Raw genomic sequence first — 22,450 nt, 5'->3', positions numbered from 1 at the left:
TTGTTTCTATTATTTTTATTCCATCAGAAACATTATGTCAATGGAAATAATTTCTCCGGATTATTTCTTCCGCTTGGAACTAATTTCATAAACTTTTTGAGGAACTTCAATTACATGACAGATATAGTGTTGACAACTTCTGGATATAAAAAAAATTGTCGGAACATGAAACCAATTTGTCAACAATGTATGGCGCGGAATCAAGGTCAAAAATACTTATTTCCGTATATACCTAATTCGATTTATGTATATACATAATTCGATTTACGTATATACATAAATAATTACGTATATACGTAAATCGAATTACGTATATACAGAAATAATTCCGTATACACAGAAATCGAATTACGTATATACAGAAATAATTCCGTATATACATATATCGAATTATGTATATACAGAAATATTTCTGTATACACAGAAAGATTTTTGCACGTGCGTTATTTAAATTATTTATTTGCTTATTCCAGAGTATCAACCAATACACCTTATCGCTATTTAGTCCAATCCGGAAAAAACAGTCATTTAGACAACTTCCTGTTTGGGTCAACAGGCCGCAAACAAAGGTCATCAGTAGCGAGCTGAGGGAGGGAAAAATTTAGAAAGCGATCAATAGGAAACTTTGATAGATTATGATCCACTTTTTCCAAACTCAAATTATAGTCAAAAAAATATTGTGTTTGAAGTATTTACGATGTTTTAAACAGGTCTCATTAAAAAGTATCATGCATGGTGCATTGTTTAAACAGGGTCCCAGATAGCGTCAACTGGATGAAAAAGTTGTGTAATTTTAGAACTTATCCGGAATGGAATAAATAGCGATTAGGTGTATCAAATCGTGTGTAACAGAAGTTGTTAATTTTTCTTTTTATATTTTTTGGAGTGTTATTTTTGTGTGTGGAGATGGAGTAATATATAAAAGAATAACTTCATTGTGTGTAAATTGTAAAGAACATTTTGTTTGTATAAATAACATTTTATGCTATTCAGTAATTCACTCCGATACTATATTTGTTAAGAAAATGGCGGATGTAGAGCGACGAACAGATCGGCATTCTTTTCAGAATTTTCTAAATGTGTGTGATGGCATAGTTCAGGATGTTGTTCGTTTGCTAAAATCAGACTGCAGGAACACAGATTATTTGGATTCTGCATTGTTACGACTCCAGACTGTAGCGACTAATGTTCTACGAATATCACAGAGATGGGCGGCTGTAGAAGAACTGTTGGATATGCTGAGTGAACTCATTGGAGCTGTTGAAGAATTAAAAGGGTAAAAAAAATGTTACATTATTTTCTATGCTAGAGGGTAGGAATGTCCTTTATCACCAGCGTCAAACGTCCCCTTTTTGCAACCGTTAGCGTCAAAGAGCCTTAAGGTTCATCTATAGACTATACACTTATTTATTATATTAAGGTTCATCTATACACTTTAAAGGGAAATCACACTATTTATACTACTAATAATAATTCATTGAAATTTTGCATGTAGACAGATCATACTTATTAAGATATTTTAGGCGAAAAAAAAATTGGGGTCACCGATGTTGTTTTCGAGATATGACGTCATCAAAACTTTAAGAATCGCGTTATAACGAAATATAGAAATAGCGCTCTAAATTGCTAAAAAAAGACAAACTTATTGAAAAACGATGTTTAACTGGAATAACAAAAACAGTCAAATGTAACTTGTACCTTATGAACATTTATTTGTCTCGGTTTCCTTATTTTTGAAGGCCTTTGAACATTTCCCGCCATTTTTAATTGCTATTTATAATAGATTTTTCTTGAAATAAAAAAAAAATACTAATGTTTTTCCCTTCAAACTTCTGCATAAGTTGCAGCTTCAGGGAAGATTTTAAAAGCATAAATAAAAAAGGGGGGTCACCGATGTTTTAAATCCGCTAAAACGGAAATAATCTTATTATTGAATTTTGGCGGGAACTATAACCTTTTCTGTTAACGTTATAGAACGACGTTGCTGGCATAACAGCATTTCTTGCAACGCTTGGGTTGAATTAAACCTTTTCACTACAAAATATAACATCATTTTTGAACATTTTTAAGGTATTTTGATTATTCATTGATATTTTTATCAATCTATCGAATCGTTAAACATAGATACAATAACAGTTTATTATAAAGTAATTGTCAATGTTGAAGTCATCTCATTTTTTTAATTGCATTTGTTGTATGGGGAAAACGAATGTTTGCCTCATGCCGTATTATAGAAATAATGTTTGGCTTCCAGATAAAGAGTCTTCTACCTCGGAAGACTGAGGGTATCCGAGCTGAAAAGTATCACGTTCCTTTTAGACTGCAGGCAGAATAATTTCGTTACTATAATTTCACTAGCCTGTCCATTCGCACCGGGAAGATAAAACCTGAAATGCCGTGTTAAAAATGCCACAAACTCAGCACGTTAAAAGAAACCTATTTTCGGTAGGAATTTAAAATTGGTTAACATTTCCGTAATTACACAACGCTTCATAATTTATTCGAACTGTGGAAACCAAATTTTTTTCTTAGTTCTATTATCCCGCACCCATTTTTCATACATCGTTTCATGTTCATTGTACATAATATGTTCAATGTTCATCGCCTGTGTATTAAAACTTTATGTATTACGTATATTTTATTACCGTTCGATTAATCGCTCAACTTTGGTATGTTATGAGAAATACAATGCATCTGATAATTTAGAGTTAATTGACAATAAAATACACATCGCCATATTGATATCAGGAACATATAATGTTCCCAATTGATATGTAATAAAAAAATCTTTTAACTTGTAATAAACGGATCTAGTTTTTTTTTCTTGTTCTGCTACATCTATCCGTGTTTCCGTGGACATGTTGATATATTTTATCTAACTCTAGTTTTTTTGTCGAGCCTTCGACTTGAGTCGAAAAAGCGACACATAGCAATCCTACATTCCGTCGTCGGCGTCGTCGTCGTCGTCGTCGGCGGCGGCGGCGTCCACAAATATTCACTCTGTGGTTAAAGTTTTTGAAGTTTTAATAACTTTCTTAAACTATCCTGGATTTGTACCAAAGTTGGTCAGAAGTTTGTTTATGATCATAAGATAGTATCCAGAAGTAAATTTTGTAAAAAATAAATCTATTTTTTCTGTATTTTACTTATAAATTGACTTAGTTTTTCTGCCAGGAAACAATACATTCACTCTGTGGTTAAAGTTTTTCAGATTTTAATAACTTTCTTAAACTATCCTGGATATGTACCAAACTTGGACAGAAGCTTGTTTATGATCAAAAGCTTGTATCTCGAAGGAAATTTTGTCAAAATTTTGTACCTTTTTATCCGCATTTTACTTATAAATGGACTTAGTTTTTCTTCCAGGTAACATTACATACAGTATGCAGTTAAAGTTTTTAAAACATTTAATAGATCCATACACTATCCTAGATGTATACCAAACTTGGACAGAAGCTTCTTACAATCAAAAGATAGTATCGAAAAGAATATTTTTATTGATTTTTTCCTCATTTTTGTTGAGCCTGCGATTAACAGCGAAAGTAGGAGAGACACTGGGTTCCGTGGAACCTTTACGAATTTTTTTATCAGATGACAAATGAGAGTGTGGATAACCTTTGAGGTAGAATAAGAGTTCCAGTTCCAGCTAAATTTTGAGTTAAAGTTCCAGATTTATTTTTAGTTCGAATGTTAATTCGAGTAAGAGTTCTAGTTAAAGCTCGAGTTCCACTTAGAAACTTCCGAGTTATACTGTAAGATAGAATAAATTCTGGTAAGAGTTAAAATTTTGAGATCCGATGAAATTAAAAGAAAGATTACAGTTTCTATTTTCTGTTGGTGCACCTCTCTTTCTTGAATTGTATATTCTTTTATCACATTTATGTTTCAGTATGGTATAGCCTATATACTTTTTTTTGCCAAAACTGATTAATAATAGGTAATTTGAAAATAACTGATTGATTGTGTGTGCCACTTTCAGCACTCTGCTATATCATGTTGGCCATTTTTTTTTAAAGAACCAAGGTATCAAGAGTAAATAAGCTACCTTTGTATTAAACAAATGGTTGTCCTTTACAGTCATGATCGGAATCTGACTATCTCCCTATATCACTTTTTGTTGACATGCAAGTGATCACATTGAGTGATCTGAACACGAACCTACATCTGAACTACTAGTTTTTGTTTTGTTTTTGTTTTCGTTTTTTTCTTGATTTTTGCAAAACTTTCAGTGGCAAATATTACATGAATATCAGCACAAAATTTTTTTCTATAGGAGATGAATACTCTTTCACAAGACGGACCTTAATGTGATGGTTACAGTTTAGCACTCTGAAAGACATGTTACTCTACATAAATACATGTGTGTGTGTTAAATATTTCTCTTGTTGGAGACTTGTAAAGCCAAATATACAGTGTGGATTTTTTGTTGTTGTTGTAGGCAGTACGGTCATCAATAGTACAAAAATAACTAGGCATAGTGTTTGATATTCCCAGATTGCTCTGACGTCTAGAGGCCTTATTTTTTAACTTGCTGGTCGTACAGTTCGCTATAATTGACAGTTTGAAGAAATACTACAAAACATGATTTTTTTTGTGCCCAAATTATGTAAGCCTGTACAAAGCATTAAAAGAAGATTGAGTATAATGTACTATATAATACGGTGCTAAATTTTCTTTGATTTCGACAGCCAGCAACCGATGTAAAATTTTGTATGCTTCTTTTACAGTGATGTTTAACTGGCGTCATTCTTAAATAACGTGTGTTCATGTGTTTGTGCCCCCCCCCTACCCCCCTTCCCAAAAAGAGAGAGAGAGAGAGAGAGAGAGAGAGAGAGAGAGAGAGAGGCGTTTGACACGAAAGGAACAACACGAAAGGAACATCGAAACTCATTGTTCTTATTTACATCCCTCTGTTAGACAGAAAACTACATTACATGCTGTAACTCTTGGTATATTGTTATTTTTTTCCCCAGTATATTCCCACATACAACATCGCGACGATACGCTGCCAACAGTTGGGTTACACTAATGACAGGACAATTGCCCATATTGACCGGATGAGATATAAATAGTCAGAACTTTTTTGTGATTTGATAGATTATTTTAATATTTGAAGACCAGAGAAATATTAGACTATATTTTATGAAAATCTAACAAAAAAAGTTGACAGGACGGATTTCACACTCACTGATGTACGCTTTACATATATTGAACTGATCGACAAAAAGTGTTACTAGTAATATCTCTTTTGTTTTAAAATATTTTTTCATACAACTAAGAAATCTGCGAGATTAATAGTTATCTTATATGAAAATTTAAACTTTATAGTAAAACAAAATGTTTTTCTAAAAAAAAAAGTTGACCGGACGGATTTCACATTCGTTGATGTACGCTTTGATTATACTGAAATGATCGACAAAAAGTGTTATAAATATCTCTTTTGTTTTTAAATATTTTTTTTCTTCGTGAAACTAAGAAATCTTCGAGATCAATAAACATGTTAATATATGAAAATATATACTTTACAGTAAATGAAAAAAGTTTTTTTACAAAAAAAAGTTGAGCTGACGGATTTCGCTACAAAAAAAAAAGACCAGATCAACAAAAAATGTTGATATTTCTCATATCTAACAATATTTTTCGGTGAAATTAATAAACCTTTAAGAAAATAATTGTATAAATGGTATTGTATGTAAATACTAACTCAATAATAATAATAATAATAATAATAATAATAATAATAATATCTTTTTTTTAAAGAGAGTTACTCATTTGAATTAAACCCAATCGTAAGGTAATTCATATCAAGACCATATCAAGACCACTTTCGGCTATTATTTTGCCATACATTTTGTCCGTTTCGAGTAGCATTTTCATTTTTTGCACTTAAATCAAAACGTCATATGCTTTCTCTTGCTTTAGTGAACGTCCCTTTGAGCGGGCCGCCATTTTAGAAATTAGCAACCTTTACGACGGACTCGAAAACGGCGACGTCATAATACGGTCACGACACTATATCGGCGTCGAGAGCGATGCGTATAAACAATAGTGTGATTTCCCTTTAACAAAAATGGCTGTGTTTACACCATGAAATTTTCTCTGAGTACAGACAAAACTGTGTAATTTTAAAAGTTTTAATGCCTGGCAGCACCTAGATAAATTAATGTTACATCCAATTTATGTTCTAAAAAATTAAAACACTTTATGGATTTTGATGAACATTTTCTTTCCTTGCCACAGGAAGATGGTGAAATAAACAAACACCTGAGTTTTCTTTGATACAGTCCGCTCATTTACACTATTTAAATCACCTTTGTTGTGAGTAGATTTCTATTGTCCCTCTATTGTCCATATCAATCAATATGATACAATACACTCATTACCTGACGGGGGCCATCTCAAAGATTTCACATGACTTTGTTTATTTTTACACCACCTGTGGCAAGGAAAGAAAATGTTTAGCAAAAAGCACAAAAGTATTTTTCTTTTTAAAACACAAAATGAATACAACTTGTATATATCTAGGTGCTGCCAGGATTTAAAACTATTAGAATTACACTGTTTTGTCTGCATTCAGAGAAAATTTCATGGTGTAAACACAGCCATTTTTGTTGAAGTGTATAGATGAACCTTAAGCTGTGAAGACAATCAGGTTCTTACTGTAGTCCAAATAATTATGACATCTTGAAAGGCTATTATATTTTTTTCTTTGACGCCTTACATCGTCGCAGGAAGGCGTCAAAGCAAAAATTTAAAATAGCCTTCCAAGACGTCATAATTATTTGGACTAGTTCTTAATGCTGTTTGAAAATTTATTCAAGTCAATATGAATTAGATGTATTAATTTCTCATATAAATATATTATATATTATAAACCAAGGGTTTTATTATTTACAGTCTAATTGTATCGTGATTGTGTATGTAAATTCTATGTATCTATGCTAATCAATGTTCTTTTTCCTTATACTTGTATTCTCTATATTTACATCTACATCGTACGACGATCCATCAGCACATTGATGACTATACCTCATCGCATCCCAAACAGACACTTAATAAAAAGTAACAATCTAATGAGTGCATTAATCAAAAATTAAATTATTGCAAAAATAAAAAATAACTCATTTACATATATGTACATGTACAAACAGGGTGAATATCTAAATATACTGACTTTGGATTAGTATAAAGAGTTAACACTAATGATGTTTTGTGGAAGTGAGTTCCAGAGTACAACTGTGTATGGAAAAAAACTGTACTTAAAGTAATCTGTTCTGGTGCTGAAAGTTTGATATTGTAGTGAGTTGGTAAATCTGGTGTTTTTGACTGGCTGTGGTGAGAGGTAAAGATGAGGATCGACTGCTATAAGTTGGTGTGTAATCTTATACATCATTGTTACTCGATTGATGTTTCTGCGAGTTTCCAGTGACTTCCATTTAAGATGGTCAATCATGGAAGTGACACTACTGGTGTTATGATACCTGTTGGTGACGTAACGTGCTGCCCTTCTTTGTACCTTTTCAATATTATTTTTCTGTTTTTGGGTGTTAGGGGACCAAAATGAAGAGCAGTATTCGAAGTTTGATCGTACCATTGATTTATAAGCCAAACTTTTTGTTTCTTCCTGATTAATTTTTAAGTTTCTTCGTAAAAAGCCTAAGATCTTGTTTGCTTAAATAGCTGTGATATTGTTGATATGAGTATCCCATGACATGTTGTTGGATAAGGTGATTCCAAGATATTTTGCTGTGTTGACTGATTCTAGAATGTGGCCTTTAAGTACATAGTTATGTTTGTATGGTGACTGAGATCTTGTAACAGTTAGTGAGTTGCATTTTTCTGGGTGGAATTGCATACCCCAAGTTTGTTCCCATTTAGCTAAGCAGTCTAAGTCAGTTTGAAAGATGGTACAATCTTGTTGATTTTTAATAGTTCTGTATAAAATACAGTCATCTGCGAACAAGCGTGTTTTTGATGTTACTGTTGCAGGCAGATCATTTATGAATATCAGAAAAAAATGGGCCCCAAGACCGAGCCTTGAGGCACCCCACTTACCACAGGCATTTGACCAGATACCTCCCCATCAAGGACAACCTGTTGCATTCTATTATTAAGGAAGGCTGATACCCAATTCCAGGTATTTCCCCTTATGCCATAATTATCCATCTTCCTTAATAATTTCTTGTGAGGTACCTTTTCAAATGCCTTGGAAAAGTCTAATATTATAAGATCTGTTTGTATACCGCTATGGAGATTACTGAGTAATTCATGACTTAATGTCAGAAGTTGTGTTTCGCAGCTGCGTTTAGCTCTGAAGCCATTCTGATTGTCCACTAGTATGTTATGGGCGTCCAGATGTTTTAGTATGTTACTTACTACAATGTGTTCTAATAATTTGCAGCATATACACATTAGGGAGACAGGTCTGTAGTTACTGGCTAGGTATTTTCCGCCTTTCTTAAAAATAGGAATTACATTTGCCTGTCTCCAGTCTGATGGTACGTCTCCTTTCAAATAAGATGTATGAAAGTGAGATGTCCCTTGTGGGCCCTTAATTGGAAATAAAATATATCTTATCTCATCTTATCTTTAAAAAAAATGGCTGTGTTTACACCATGCAATTTTCTTTGAGTACAAACAAAACTGTCATAGGCGGATCCTGTTAACGTTATTTTAACAAATATTTTAACGTCATTGGTCATGTAGGGTACCAATGACTTATAATCAAAGTAGGTGTGACCTATGAGGCGAGCCATTACTATATTTGATTTGTTTATATTATAATTTTGACATGTACATGTACTGTAAATTTCATTGCTACTTTTATCATTAAATTATCTATTCTGTCTCTTCTGCTGTAGACAAAATTTTTCTTGCATCTTTCGTTTAACATAGAATACCGTAGCAGTCTGTGCCAAACTATTTTAGGGTTTGTCTGACCGAAATTGAAATTTTACCTTTTTGTTCTATATGTTCAACTAGAAAAATTGAAAATTTCTGTCTGACCGAATGATTTTTGTCTGCAATTCATGACATTTTGTCGGTCAGACAGAGTTTGAGATACAATGCCGTAGTATTACATGTGGTTAAAAGCTCATTAGAGCTTATGTTGTCTCTTTTTGTATACCTTGCTGACTCTAAATAAAGCTTTAATGCTTATTTATTTATTTAGTGCTGTAGCAGAAAATTTGTTCTGACCCTACAGATGGGCAGCTTGCCCTAATCAGTTAATCTTGTTGTATGTACTAAGAGCTATTATTCGTAACGTTATGTATATCCTCCAACAAATCTCATCACAATGCAGTTTAAATTCATTTCGTTTGGAAGTGTATTTCTTGTTGATCCCTGATTGGCAGATGCCTATAAAAAAACTGGCCCAATACATTAGTCTAAAAGGGAAAGTAAAAGTAGATGTGAGATGAATTTTTTTGTATGAAAGTTGAATCTAATTCTTTGTACAAATATCAAAGCAAATACACTGGTAGTCACAGTGTTCAATAAAGCCATGATCATGATGATAATAAACGTCTTTTTTTCTACAGATCTGAGAAAGATTTAGCGTATAAAATGGTTAGGATTAATGATGGTAATCGTGGTCGTCCAGTATACGACATTACCAAAGATCAACTTGAGTACCTTGTAGATTTAAGCTTCACCGGAACAGAGATGGCAAAACTCCTTCAGGTTTCTCATTCAACAATTAAAAGAAGATTAAGGTCAGTAAATTTTATTAAAATCTTGATTGATAATAGTCCGTTAATGCTCAGGATGTGAAACAGTCAGACTCACTAAATAAATATATTGTTATTATATATTGTTTGATATAATATATTTGAATGAAGTTTGAGATTGTTGCTGTATATGTAGTTGTCCCCAGCACAAAGCATTGCGAGGGACATAGAAATATCGGGAGTCTTGTCCTTCCTTCTGATCTTGTTAGCATTCTCACATGTACGATTCTTGCCAGATTTTTATAAAACTTATATCAAATTTATGTCAGCAGTCTATTCATAAATTAGTGTCAATCAATAGATCGTGATAAGGTCAGTTCATGGGGAACCACTAGTGGTAAGTTACTGATAATTTGTATGCAGTTGTATAAGCAATGGCATACATGTATCTCATTTCCATGGAGATTATTTGGTCCTATCCCCTCAGTCATGGTCTATTGACTTTGAAACTTTTGCTTAGTTTTCATGTATTAGTTTTTGATTAGGTTGGTTTATGGAGAAACACTAGTGGTAGGTTGGCACATCTCATTACCATGGAGAATATTTGACCCTGCCCCTCAGTTATGGTTTATTGACTTTGAAATTGTGCATAGTTTACATGTATTAGTTTGTTTTTAGGTTTGTTTAAAGGGAATTACTTATGATAAGTCAATTGTATTTGGTATGCAGTTGTATTAGCATTGGCACATCTCATTTCCATGGAGATTGTTTAGCCATGTACCTTCAGTCATGGTTCATTGACTTTGAATATTTGCAAAACTTATATGTTAAAGTGTTGCTATTTTAATTTCAACATTTGCATTATCGAAATTACAAAAAAAGCGAGACATATGATATCTCTGTGATAACAGTTTATTTTTATACGACTGCTAAAAAAATTTTTGGGATCGTATAATGGTATGATGTCGTCTTCGTCATCGTCCGTAGACACATTTGGGTTATGTAAAAAATTTGATCACAATCTAAATTCAGACAGTATCAAGCTTGAATATAGTGTCCAAATTTGCTCCAACTGTTCATGGTTGACCTCTGTGGTCGTATCAGGCTGCGCTCAGCGAAGCAATTTATTTCAACTTGCTATGATTTATGTTATGGCCTGTACATCTAATATATATTTTCTGAAGCAGTCTACTCTTTTATTTGTACATTGTAGTACATGTAAACTGTAAATATTGAAATATATAAAGAATAATGACATTTTTATACGACCGCAAACACATTTGTTGAGTTCATTAGACCACATTCATTCTGTGTCAGAAACCTAAGCTGTGTTAAATATTTAATCACAATCCAAATTCAGAGATGTATCAAGCTTGAATGTTGTGTCCATACTGGCCCCAGTTGTTCAGAGTTTGACCTCTGCGGTTGTATCAAGCTGCGCCCTGCGGAGCATTTTATTGTTTTTGATACTGACTATATCAGCAAGAATATCAAGCGAGCCCAGTAGGTAAAAAGTCAAAAAATAGAATACCATTATTCTTTTTATCTGCAATTTGTCTGAACTGAATATTTTTTGGTTGAGAATATAAAGTAAAATGAAATAGTTAGTAAAACTATTTTTACTTGTACAAAATGTTGCAATAGTTGCTTCGATTGTATGAATAAAGTCTCATGCATTTCATTGAAATACAGATGGACTTGAGCATGTGATGTTTTACTGCACTGATACCTGACTTCATTGCTTTATATAATCTGATAATCAAGACCTGATCTTTTAAATATTAGGCTATAAGATGAAGGGGAAAATGTACAAATTGTCGATATTAAAAATGAAAAAAAAATCTTTCTTTTTGTGTTAATAATTGATTCATTAGAAATTTTTAATATTTAAGGTTTTATGGTCTGTCAACAACGGAACAGTATAGCTCAATATGTGATGATGATTTAGATCAGCTACTGCAGCCAATTATAGAAGAGAATCCCCATCTTGGCTACAGATCTATTCAAGCAAGATTAAAAGTTTGTGGTCACTTTTGCCAAGAAACCAGAGTGAGAGAAGCTCTTGTTAGGCTTGATCCAGCAGCTGTGGCAATGAGATGGTGTGACACTGTGCAAAGACGTAAATATCGTGTTGCAGGTCCTAATTCATTATGGCATATAGATGGGAATCATAAATTGATAAGGTATTTATTATTGTTACATCTCTAGATCTAGATCTGTGAAATTGATACAAATTTACATGAGAGCCATTTTATTTTACATCTTGGCCTAGCATTGTTGTCTTCCCTACCCTAGCTTTTGTCACAATTTAAATGGGAATTTCTCAAAACTGCATGCATGCTTGTTGTCATATGGAGAATCACATATCATTATGGCAGTGTGATCAAACCATTCTGAAGGAGTTGTTGCCCTTTTTTACTTGGAATATTTCATCCAAAAGTTTGCATGGGCAACTCCTCATAAATTTTAAATGGAAATTCCTCGAACTGTGCATGCTTGCTTATTACATTGTACTACCATATGGAGATTCACATATCATATATAATGGCAGTTGGATTGGACCATTTTTAAAGAAATTAATATTATTGACCTTTTTGTTTTAGAATATTGCATCAAAAAGTTTGTATGCATAACTTCTACATTTTATGCATGCTTGCTTATTACCTAATGGAGATTTGCATATCATGACGACAGTTTTTTCAGACCATTTTGAAGAGTTAATTGCCCTTTTTTTACTGAGGAAATTCTAACATCCTCATCATTACTTTGCATTCTTGCTTATTATGAAATGGAGATATGTTGGTAATGTATGGTATGCAGTGCCATATAAAGCAATGGTACATATCATTCCCATTGAGAGTTGAAGCTCAACATATGAACTATATATACTATCAATATTGGACAGGCCAGACATATTTCTGTGTCAACAGTTTATTTTAATCATAGGAAAGCTAAGATCATGAAGATACCATCATCGCTCAGGAGTTAGACTGAAGAGAAAATTCTAATTATTTCACAAACATTGACATTCTTTAAAATTCGACTTGAATATGCACTTCAACAGCACAAGCAATATTTATAATAAATAAAATTATAAACATATATGGTTATCCTACCCTATTTGTAGTTAAAAAAAAGTATAAAATCATAGTTTTTACAGTCTTATACCCCATCCCATTGTGACATTAGTGGTGATATTAATATATGTATACCGGTACTTTACTGCGGTCTGTCCCCCTGTGGTTAACTTTTGATCTACACAAGGGGTCTTCTTATATTTATGTTATTTGCCACAAAAGGCAGATCAGATTTAAATTAATAAGCCTTGAAATATGGTAGTCCTTTTTATTGTCGAGCCTTCAACTTTTGTCGAAAAAGCGAGACATAGCGATCCTACATTCCGTCGTCGTCGGCGGCGTCCACAAATATTCACTCTGTGGTTAAAGTTTTTGAAATTTTAATAACTTTCTTAAACTACCTTGGATTTCTACCAAACTTGGACAGAAGCTTGTTTATGATCATAAGATAGTATCCAGAAGTAAATTTTGTAAAAATAAAATTCCATTTTTTCCGTATTTTACTTATAAATGGACTTAGTTTTTCTGCCGGGAAATATTACATTCACTCTGTGGTTAAAGTTTTTAAAATTTTAATAACTTTCTTAAACTATCCTGGGTTTCTACCAAACTTGGACAGAAGCTTGTTTATGATCATAAGATAGTATCCAGAAGGAAATTTTGTAAAATAATAAATACATTTTTTCCGTATTTTACTTTTAAATGGACTTAGATTTTCTGCCAGGAAACAACACATTCACTCTGTGGTTAAAGTTTTTAAAATTTTAATAACTTTCTTATACTATTTTGGATTTGTACCAAACTTGGACAGAAGCTTGTTTATGATCAAAAGCTAGTATCTAGAAGGAAATTTTGTAAAATAAAAAATCCATTTTTTCCGTATTTTACTTTTAAATGGACTAAGATTTCCTGTCAGGAAACAACACATTCACTCTGTGGTTAAAGTTTTTTAAATTTTAATAACTTTCTTATACTATTTTGGATTTGCACCAAACTTTAACAGAAGCTTGTTTATGATCAAATGCTAGTATCTAGAAGGAAATTTTGTTTTCTTCAAGTTAACATTACATTCAGTCTGCAGATAAAGTTTTTAAACATTTATTAGATTCATAAACTATCCTGGATTTTTACCAAACTTGGACAGAAACTTCTTACAATCAAAAGATAGTATCAAGAGGAATATTTTTATTGATTTACTTCCTCATTTTTGTTGAGCCTGCGATTAACAGAAAAAGTAGGCGAGACACTGGGTTCCGCGGAACCCTTACGAATTTTACCCTTTCTAGTGGTGGGATTGTCCTCGTCTGTCCGTCCGTCCCATTGTCTTGTGAAGACAACTAGTTTTTTTACATTTTGACAGAATTACAATTCAATTCATATTTGATATGATATGAGCATGCACATTTTGTTACGATTTTTGTTTTATAGGCCCTTTTTGTCGAGCCTTCGACTTTTGTCGAAAAAGCGAGACATAGCGATCCTACATTCCGTCGGCGTCGTCGTCGTCGTCGTCGTCGTTGTCGTCGGCGGCGTCCACAAATATTCACTCTGTGGTTAAAGTTTTTGAAATTTTAATAACTTTCTTAAACTATCCTGGATGTCTACCAAACTTGGACAGAAGCTTGTTTATGATCATAAGATAATATTCAAAAGTAAATTTTGTAAAAAAAAAAATCCATTTTTTCCGTATTTTACTTATAAATGGACTTAGTTTTTCTGCCAGGAAACATTACATTCACTCTGTGGTTAAAGTTTTTGAAATTTTAATAACTTTCTTAAACTATCCTGGATTTCTACCAAACTTGGAAAGAAGCTTGTTTATGATCATAAGATAGTATCCAGAAGTAAATTTTGTAAAAAAAAAATTCCATTTTTTCCGTATTTTACTTATAAATGGACTTAGTTTTTCTGCCAGTTAACATTACATTCACTCTGTGGTTAAAGTTTTTAAAATTTTAACAACTTTCTTAAACTATCCTGGATTTGTACCAAACTTGGACAGAAGCTTGTTTATGATTAAAAGCTAGTATCTAGAAGGAAATTTTGTTAAAATTTTGTTCCATTTTTTCCGTATTTTACTTATAAATGGACTTAGTTTTTCTTCCAGTTAACATTACATACAGTCTGCAGTTTAAGTTTTTAAAACATTTATTAGATTCATAAACTATCCTGGATTTTTTCCAAACTTGGACAGAAGCTACTTACAATCAAAAGATAGTATAGAGAGGAATATTTTTATTAATTTTTTTTCTCATTTTTTTTTAGCCTGTGATTAACAGCAAAAGTAGGCGAGACACTGGGTTCCGCGGAACCCTTACGAATTTTTCGACTTAACAATTTATTTGGGCCACCAGGTACCTTGTTTAGGCAACTTGTCTTTTACCTGATGGAACTAGTTCATATTTTAAATTTTAGCTCACCTTGCCAAAAATGCCAAGTGAGCTTTTCTCATCACTGGTCATTCGTCATCCTTTTTTGTCTGTTAACTTTTACAAAAATCTTAAAACTTGGCCGCAATCATCATGCTATAAAAAAAGAAAATCTGACAACCAAAAATGTTCAGAATGTTGAGCTCTACCTATTGTTCATTTATGTCAAAACTGTTAATTAACTTCTTATAGGAGTTATTGTCTTTAAATGAAATTTTAACAATTTTTTTCCCTCCAATTTTGCCTATTATGAATATTAAAAATTATAATAGATAGAGAGAAACTTTAAAAATCATAAATGATCAGCAAGACAAGATCTACAAATAAGTCAGAATAGTTCGACGACTACTTATTGGAGTTATTGCTCTTTAATGAAGATATTTACCAATTTTTAGTGTTTTTATACAACCGCAAAAATTAAAAAAAATTTTGTCGTATATTGGTATCACATTGTCGTCGTCGTCAGCGTTGTCCAAAGACAGATGGTTTCCGGATAACTTTAGTATAAGTAAATAGAAATCAATAAAATTTTAACACAAGGTTTATAACCACTAAAGGAAGGTTGGGATTGATTTTGGGGGTTATGGTCCCAACTGTTAAGGAATTAGGGGCCAAAAAAGGGACCCAAATAAGCATTTTTGTAGTTTCCAGATAATAACTTGTGTTAAAGTGTATGAATCTCTCTGAAATTATACCACAAGTTTCCATACTACAAAGGGATGGTTAGGATTGACTTTGGGGGGTTATGTCTCAAACCATTTAGGAATTAGGGGAAAAACAAGGGTTTTTCTGGTTAAAGGACAATTGAGACAATTTAAAAATCAGTGTAAGGGAGGTAATCCAAATCAAAATCCAAATCAATTTAAATAACAATGTTTGATAACCTCCCTTACACTGCTTGTAAATTATGTATTAAGAAATGATGATTGTCTGAGATACTGACCATAACTTAAGGGAAAGAATTATTTTTTGGAATAAGGGAAAGGGGGGAGGTGAAAAAAATTGGAGGGGGACAATTTTTCTCATTTCAGATTTCAGAAATTAAAAGAAAATTTCTTCAAATATTTTTTTTGGGGGGTTAATATTTAACAGCATAGTGTATTGCAGGGGGGAGGGTGTCAATTCGCATAGTGAATTTTTTTACCTACAAATAAATCAACATGACCAAAATTGACGCCTTAAGGAGTTATTGCCCTTTATAGTCAATTTTTAACCATTTTCATGAATTAAGTAAATCTTTTCAAAATATTTTCCACTGTAAATACTGGGCCAAGTTCATTATAGATAGAGATAATTGTAAGCAGCAAGAATGTTCAGTAAAGTAAGATCTTCAAACACATCACCATCACCAAAACACAATTTTGTCATGAATCCATCTGTCCTTTGTTTAATATGCACATAGACCAAGGTGAGCGACACAGGCTCAAAAAAGGGCCTCTAGTTACAGCTTATGCTTCCCAACATTCAAGAAATAAACTTGAAGGCATTTCTTTTTTTTTCAGATGGCGTTTTGTTGTACACGGAGGAATTGATGGATTCAGTAGGCTTATAGTTTTCCTTACCATTTCAACAAACAATAAATCAGCTACAGTTCTACAATCGTTCCTAACAGCTGTTCAGAAATATGGTTTACCATCAAGAGTAAGAACCGACCATGGAACAGAGAATGTAGATGTGGCCACTTTCATGACCTTACAAAGAGGGCCTTACAGAGGAAGTGTCTTACAAGGCAAAAGTGTCCACAACCAAAGAATTGAACGACTTTGGCTAGATATGTATCGTGGATGCACCAATATATATTATGATTTGTTCACTTTTATGGAAAGGGAAGGCATCCTTGATTTGGAAAGTGAAATTCATTTATGGTCACTACATTATGTATTTATGCCAAGGATCCAAAGATCTCTGGACACGTTCAAAAAAATGTGGAATAATCACAAAATCAGAACAGAAAGAGGAAAAACACCAAAGCAATTGTTTTTACGAGGTGCATTACAACTGTGTAACAGTAACAATGTAGCAGTTGCAGAAATGTTTGAAACTGATATAGTTCAGGAAGAAGACTTTGGTATTGATTGGGAGGGACCAATTCCAGTTGAAGACACTGATGGAACTGCAGTAAATGTACATACCACCAACTGTCCAGTTCCACCAGAAAATTTTAATGAACTGAAGAGGCAGATTGATCCTCTTTTGGACAGAAATGACTTTGGAATTTCAAATTATCTTGATACATTGCAATTTATTGATCAACATGATCAATAATAACAAAAATGTGAAAAAAAGCTCAAAACAGGTTTCCTAAAATAAAATTAGAAGATTCATCATATTCATGTAAAATTTTCCTTCCATTCAATAAGTAAATCTATATTGTAGCCAATGTTTTTTAAGCCCTGACTTTAAAAAAAGTGGGCATATTTATAGACATCCCTAAATTGTCTGTATGTAGTCATGTGGCTGAAAAACTCAGCAACATATTTCCATAGCCACTTTCAATTTTAAAACATGCAAGTAACATTACGTGCAAATGAATCCCTTTAAAAAACTATTGTTACATGTCTATATTTGCAATGTACATTTTTCCAGAGTTATTGCCTTTAAAGGCTTTGTTAAAAACTAGAAGCACTTTGCGATTGGAAATATGGTATGCAACTTTCCAAGAAGTAAAAACACATTTTTGAAATTGGGTCCATTTGATTTTAGCAATGAAGAGTTACTCCCTTTAACTTTAAACTAAAGGCTCTAAAGAGCCTGTGTCCCTCGCCTTGTTCTATGTGCATATTAAACAAAGGACACAGATGGATTCATGACAAAATTGTGTTTTGGTGATGGTGATGTGTTTGTAGATCTTACTTTACTGAACATTCTTGCTGCTTACAATTATCTCCATCTATAATGAACTTGGCCCAGTAGTTACAGTGGAAAATATTTTGAAAAGATTAACTTAATTCATGAAAATGGTTAAAAATTGACTATAAAGGGCAATAACTCCTTAAGGCGTCAATTTTGGTCATGTTGATTTATTTGTACAATTTACAAAATGTATAAAAATTGTAAAAAATTGACTATAAAGGGCAATAACTCCTTAAGGGGTCAATTGACAATTTTGGTCACTTGACTTATTTGTAGATCTTACTTTGCTGTATATTATTGCTGTTTACAGTTTATCTCTATCTCTAATAATATTCAAGATAATAACCAAAAGCTGCAAAATTTTCTTAAAATTACCAATTCAGGGGCAGCAACCCAACTACGTGTTGCCTGATTGGTCTGAAAATTTCAGGGCAGATAGTCATGACCTAATGAACAATTTTATCCTCGTCAGATTTGCTCTAAATGCTTTGGTTTCAGAGATATGAGCCAAAAACTGCATTTTACCCTATGTACTATTTTTTAGCCATGTCTGCCATCTTGGTTAGCGGGTGGAGTCATCGGACACATTTTTTAAACTAGATACCCGAATGATGATTGTGGACAAGTTTGGTTAAATTTGTCTTAGTTTTTGTAAAAGATTACAAAAATTTACGAAAAATGGTTAAAAATTGACTATAAAGGGCAATAACTCCTTAAGGGGTCAACTAACCATTTTGGTCAAGTTGACTTATTTGTAGATGTTACTTTGCTGAACATTATTGCTGTTTACAGTTTATCTCTCTCTATAATAATATTCAAGATAATAACCAAAAACGGCAAAATTTCCTGAAAATAACCAATTCAGGGGTAGCAACCCAACAACGGGTTGTCCGATTCATCTGAAAATTTCAGGGCAGATAGATCTTGACCTGATAAACAATCTTATCCCATGTCAGATTTGCTCTAAATGCTTTGGTTTCAGAGATATAAGCCAAAATCTACATTTTACCCCTATGTTCTGTTTTTAGCCATGGCGGCCATCTTGGTTGGTTGGCCGGGTCACCGGACACATTTTCCAAACTAGATACCCCAATGATGATTGTGGCCAAGTAGTTTCAGAGAAGATTTTTGTAAAAGTTAACGGACGACGGACGCCAAGTGATGAGAAAAGCTCACTTGGCCCTATGGGCCAGGTGAGTTAAAAATGCTGAAAAATTCATAATACCGGTAACAAGGGTTAAAAATTCTACTCCAGAACAAAAGATTTGAGATCCCATAATCTAGTATAAAAGTTATGAAAAGTTGATCAATGCAAGTATTGCTCTGGCACCAAAAAATATCAACTGCTAGATTTTGTCATTAATTTTTAAGGAAAAAAAGACTCACACAAATTCAATGTGAATGGGTTTGCATTGGTATCAACTATGTTTTTGTCTCGCCTTGACCAAGTCAAGAAGCTAGACATACAATGTAGGTCTGCTGTTTCCAGCGGAGTCAACAATGTATTGGTTTGCGATTACTCAGTTTTGTGTGGAACCACTAGTGGTAGGTCAATGATATTTGGTATGCAGTTGTACTAGCATTGGCACATCTCATTTCCATAGAGATTATTTTGCCATACCCCCTCATTCGTGGTCTATTGACTATGAAATTTTTGCATAGTTTACATGTACACAAATGTATAAGTTCGTGATTAGGTCAGTTATTGGGGAACCACTAGTGGTAGGTCAATGATATTTGGTATGCAGTTATATAAGCATTGGCACATATAATTTCCATGGTGATTACTTGGCCAAACCCCCTCAGTCATAATTTATTGACTGAAACTTTTGCTGAAGATTTCGTGTACACTTAGTTTGAGATTATATGAAAAATTATGTGTTTTTACTGTAAAAATTGTGAATATTATGTACTGCTTTTAATATGTTTAAAAATTTGATGGGATGTTAGGTTATCTTATGTATAATGGAGTACATTTTGTATATAAGAACTGTCCAAATTCCATGGATACAATTCCTACAATCTGTGACTAAAAAAATTGGGTTTTCAAGGTCAACTGAGACCGTATCAATTTGATTGGAATCCATGAAGAAATGATATCAGTAGAACTTCTTTAAATTAATGGTATCCTGAGATTTATGATTATAAACCAACCCAATTATGGTATGAATCTATGATAAACGTAATAGAATAAAACTCAGCAACTCCAAAATATCCAATAAATAAATATGAAGACAATCTCATTTAATTATAAGATGCCACAATTATGAAGCATGTTAATTGATAAAATCAGTATTGCCGTTTTTTGTGCCAATGTAAAATAGTAATTGTTGATGTGATATATATGAAGACACAAGATAAGGTTTACATGTTTTATTTAAAAAAAACTGTAAATTGACACTCAATAACACTGAGAAGCTCATCTGAGCCTGTATTACTCCCCTAATTTGTTATTTGATATAGAGCTGAACACACATAGTAATGAAATTTTATATAGATAAAATTTGAGCCAATTCTGGAAGCCATGTACCCATGGGCCTTCACTTGTACAAGGAAGAAAACTCCATCAAGAATAAGCTTCATAAAATGGTTTGAAATGAATTTAAGGTCAAGTAATAGTAAGTAGGCTATGTCACAGATTTTGCTAAAATTTTGCATGCAATCTTGGATCGTTAGACAACAGAAAATAAAAAAAAATAATGCATTTATCTCTTTTATTATCTAAAATATTACGCACGGATTGGTTTCTTTCATTATGGGTGAAGACTTGTATAGAAAGCACATGAAATTGGCAAAAAACCTTCTAAAATTGTCTTAAAATCCTCAAATCTCTAATTTTACTCCATTGTTTTTTTTTTAAACTTCATGTTGTTGATACATAAATTTGTTTTAATGATATAAAATAATCATACTTTTTTTTAAATTTTGTAGTGAAAAACATCAAATGTTACTTCAAGGTATTAATATGTAAATGTTTTACTATTTAGTATTTTTTTATACGACCGCAAAAAAAATTTTGTGGTCGTATATTGGTATGACGTTGGCGTCGTCGTCCGAAGACACATTGGTTTTCGCACTCTAACTTTAGTTTATTATATTATATGAAAATGTTTTAGTCCTTAATGAGTTTTAATTTTATGTTTTAATAAATAGTTTAGTTTTATATCTTATCTTTGTTATATACAGTTAATAAATGTAGTTTTGGTTTGCCAATATTATTCAGGACCACAAGCTACAGTACACACACTATCATACATACTGGTGCCCTTAGTCGTAGGCGAAATTAATCTAATTGATGTTATATTTTGGTTGTTTTATTCAAGGATCAAGCTCATATATATAAGAAAATTTGGTACGAGTGCCAATGAGACAAATCTTCATACATGACTAAGTCCATCATAGTACCAAACATACACTCTAACAGAGTTCTGTTTAAGTGGGGTATTTTCTAATCTGGAGAATTATATATAAATGGGAATTTAATGTATTAAATTGGAGTTTATACATGTTTTGTTCATGTCCCTCTCATTTTTTACCCTGTCCCATCATGTGTTTAATATAAGAAAGACCTTTGATAAGTTATTTTTGTCTACAGAGATAAGATAAGGATTTGTCCAGTCACATTATAGATAGTGAAGGGATAGGTGGTCATTTTATAAAACTTGTTGCAGTTTCAGCAGCCATTTTTTGTTTCTCTGACTTTTAATAGCCTGCAACGCCATGACATTACAATTATAATATTTCAACATTTTTTTAATTTTTTCTCAAAAAATATCACTTGGAATTATAGATTATCGTTGATCATCTCAACGAGATTGATTTTCTTGCTTGAGCCTGTATGGTCGAGTTGACCAATGATAATCTGTTTATAGCTATTCCACCTATGACGACATTGTCAATTTGATTAGCAATGCCACATGCCCCCTTAGTTTCTAGCGATAATTTTCATATCACCCCAACTCCGCTGAGAAAGGAAATTATCAATCAGCAAGATCAAAGTAAAATTTAGTAAAATAGCGATAATGATGTTAACCGTAAAAACAAAGACGGTGACCCTATCTTTTGTTTTTGCATCATTAAAACAGAAATGTTTGTATCAATCTATGGAGTAGAATTGCAGATATTTGACAACTTTAAGACAATTTTTTTTTGCAGATTTTATGTGCTTTCTATACAAATATTTACCCTTTCTGTATGAATTCAATCAGTAATATTTCAAATGATAAAGGAGATAAATGCATTATTTTTTCCATTTTAAGTTGAAGTTAATCAGTCCAGAGTTGTATACAAAATTTTACTGAAATCTGTGACATAGCATATTTACTGTTATTAAACCTTAATGTGAAATTATGGCTTATTTGCATAATGGCAATTGCAGACAATGATAATGGAATAATTAGTTGGATATCAATTTTAGAAG

At 32.5% G+C, this 22,450-nt stretch overlaps 1 protein-coding gene across 1 annotated transcript; it reads left to right on the top strand.

Annotated features, from left to right (window-relative positions):
* Positions 1–1,019: 1,019 nt before the first annotated feature.
* LOC127723490 (uncharacterized) lies at positions 1,020–21,193 on the top strand. Its single transcript, XM_052230136.1, has 4 exons — positions 1,020–1,276; positions 9,543–9,716; positions 11,564–11,854; positions 16,680–21,193. The coding sequence occupies exons 1-4, from the start codon at positions 1,026–1,028 to the stop codon at positions 17,440–17,442; spliced, it is 1,479 nt and encodes a 492-aa protein (XP_052086096.1). The 5' UTR covers positions 1,020–1,025; the 3' UTR covers positions 17,443–21,193.
* The last annotated feature ends 1,257 nt before the right edge of the window (positions 21,194–22,450 follow it).

This window comes from Mytilus californianus, unplaced genomic scaffold, assembly GCF_021869535.1.
Source record: "Mytilus californianus isolate M0D057914Y unplaced genomic scaffold, xbMytCali1.0.p SCAF_13, whole genome shotgun sequence".
Lineage (NCBI taxonomy): Eukaryota > Metazoa > Mollusca > Bivalvia > Mytilida > Mytilidae > Mytilus > Mytilus californianus.
This window is presented reverse-complemented; position numbering and strand designations above follow the sequence as displayed.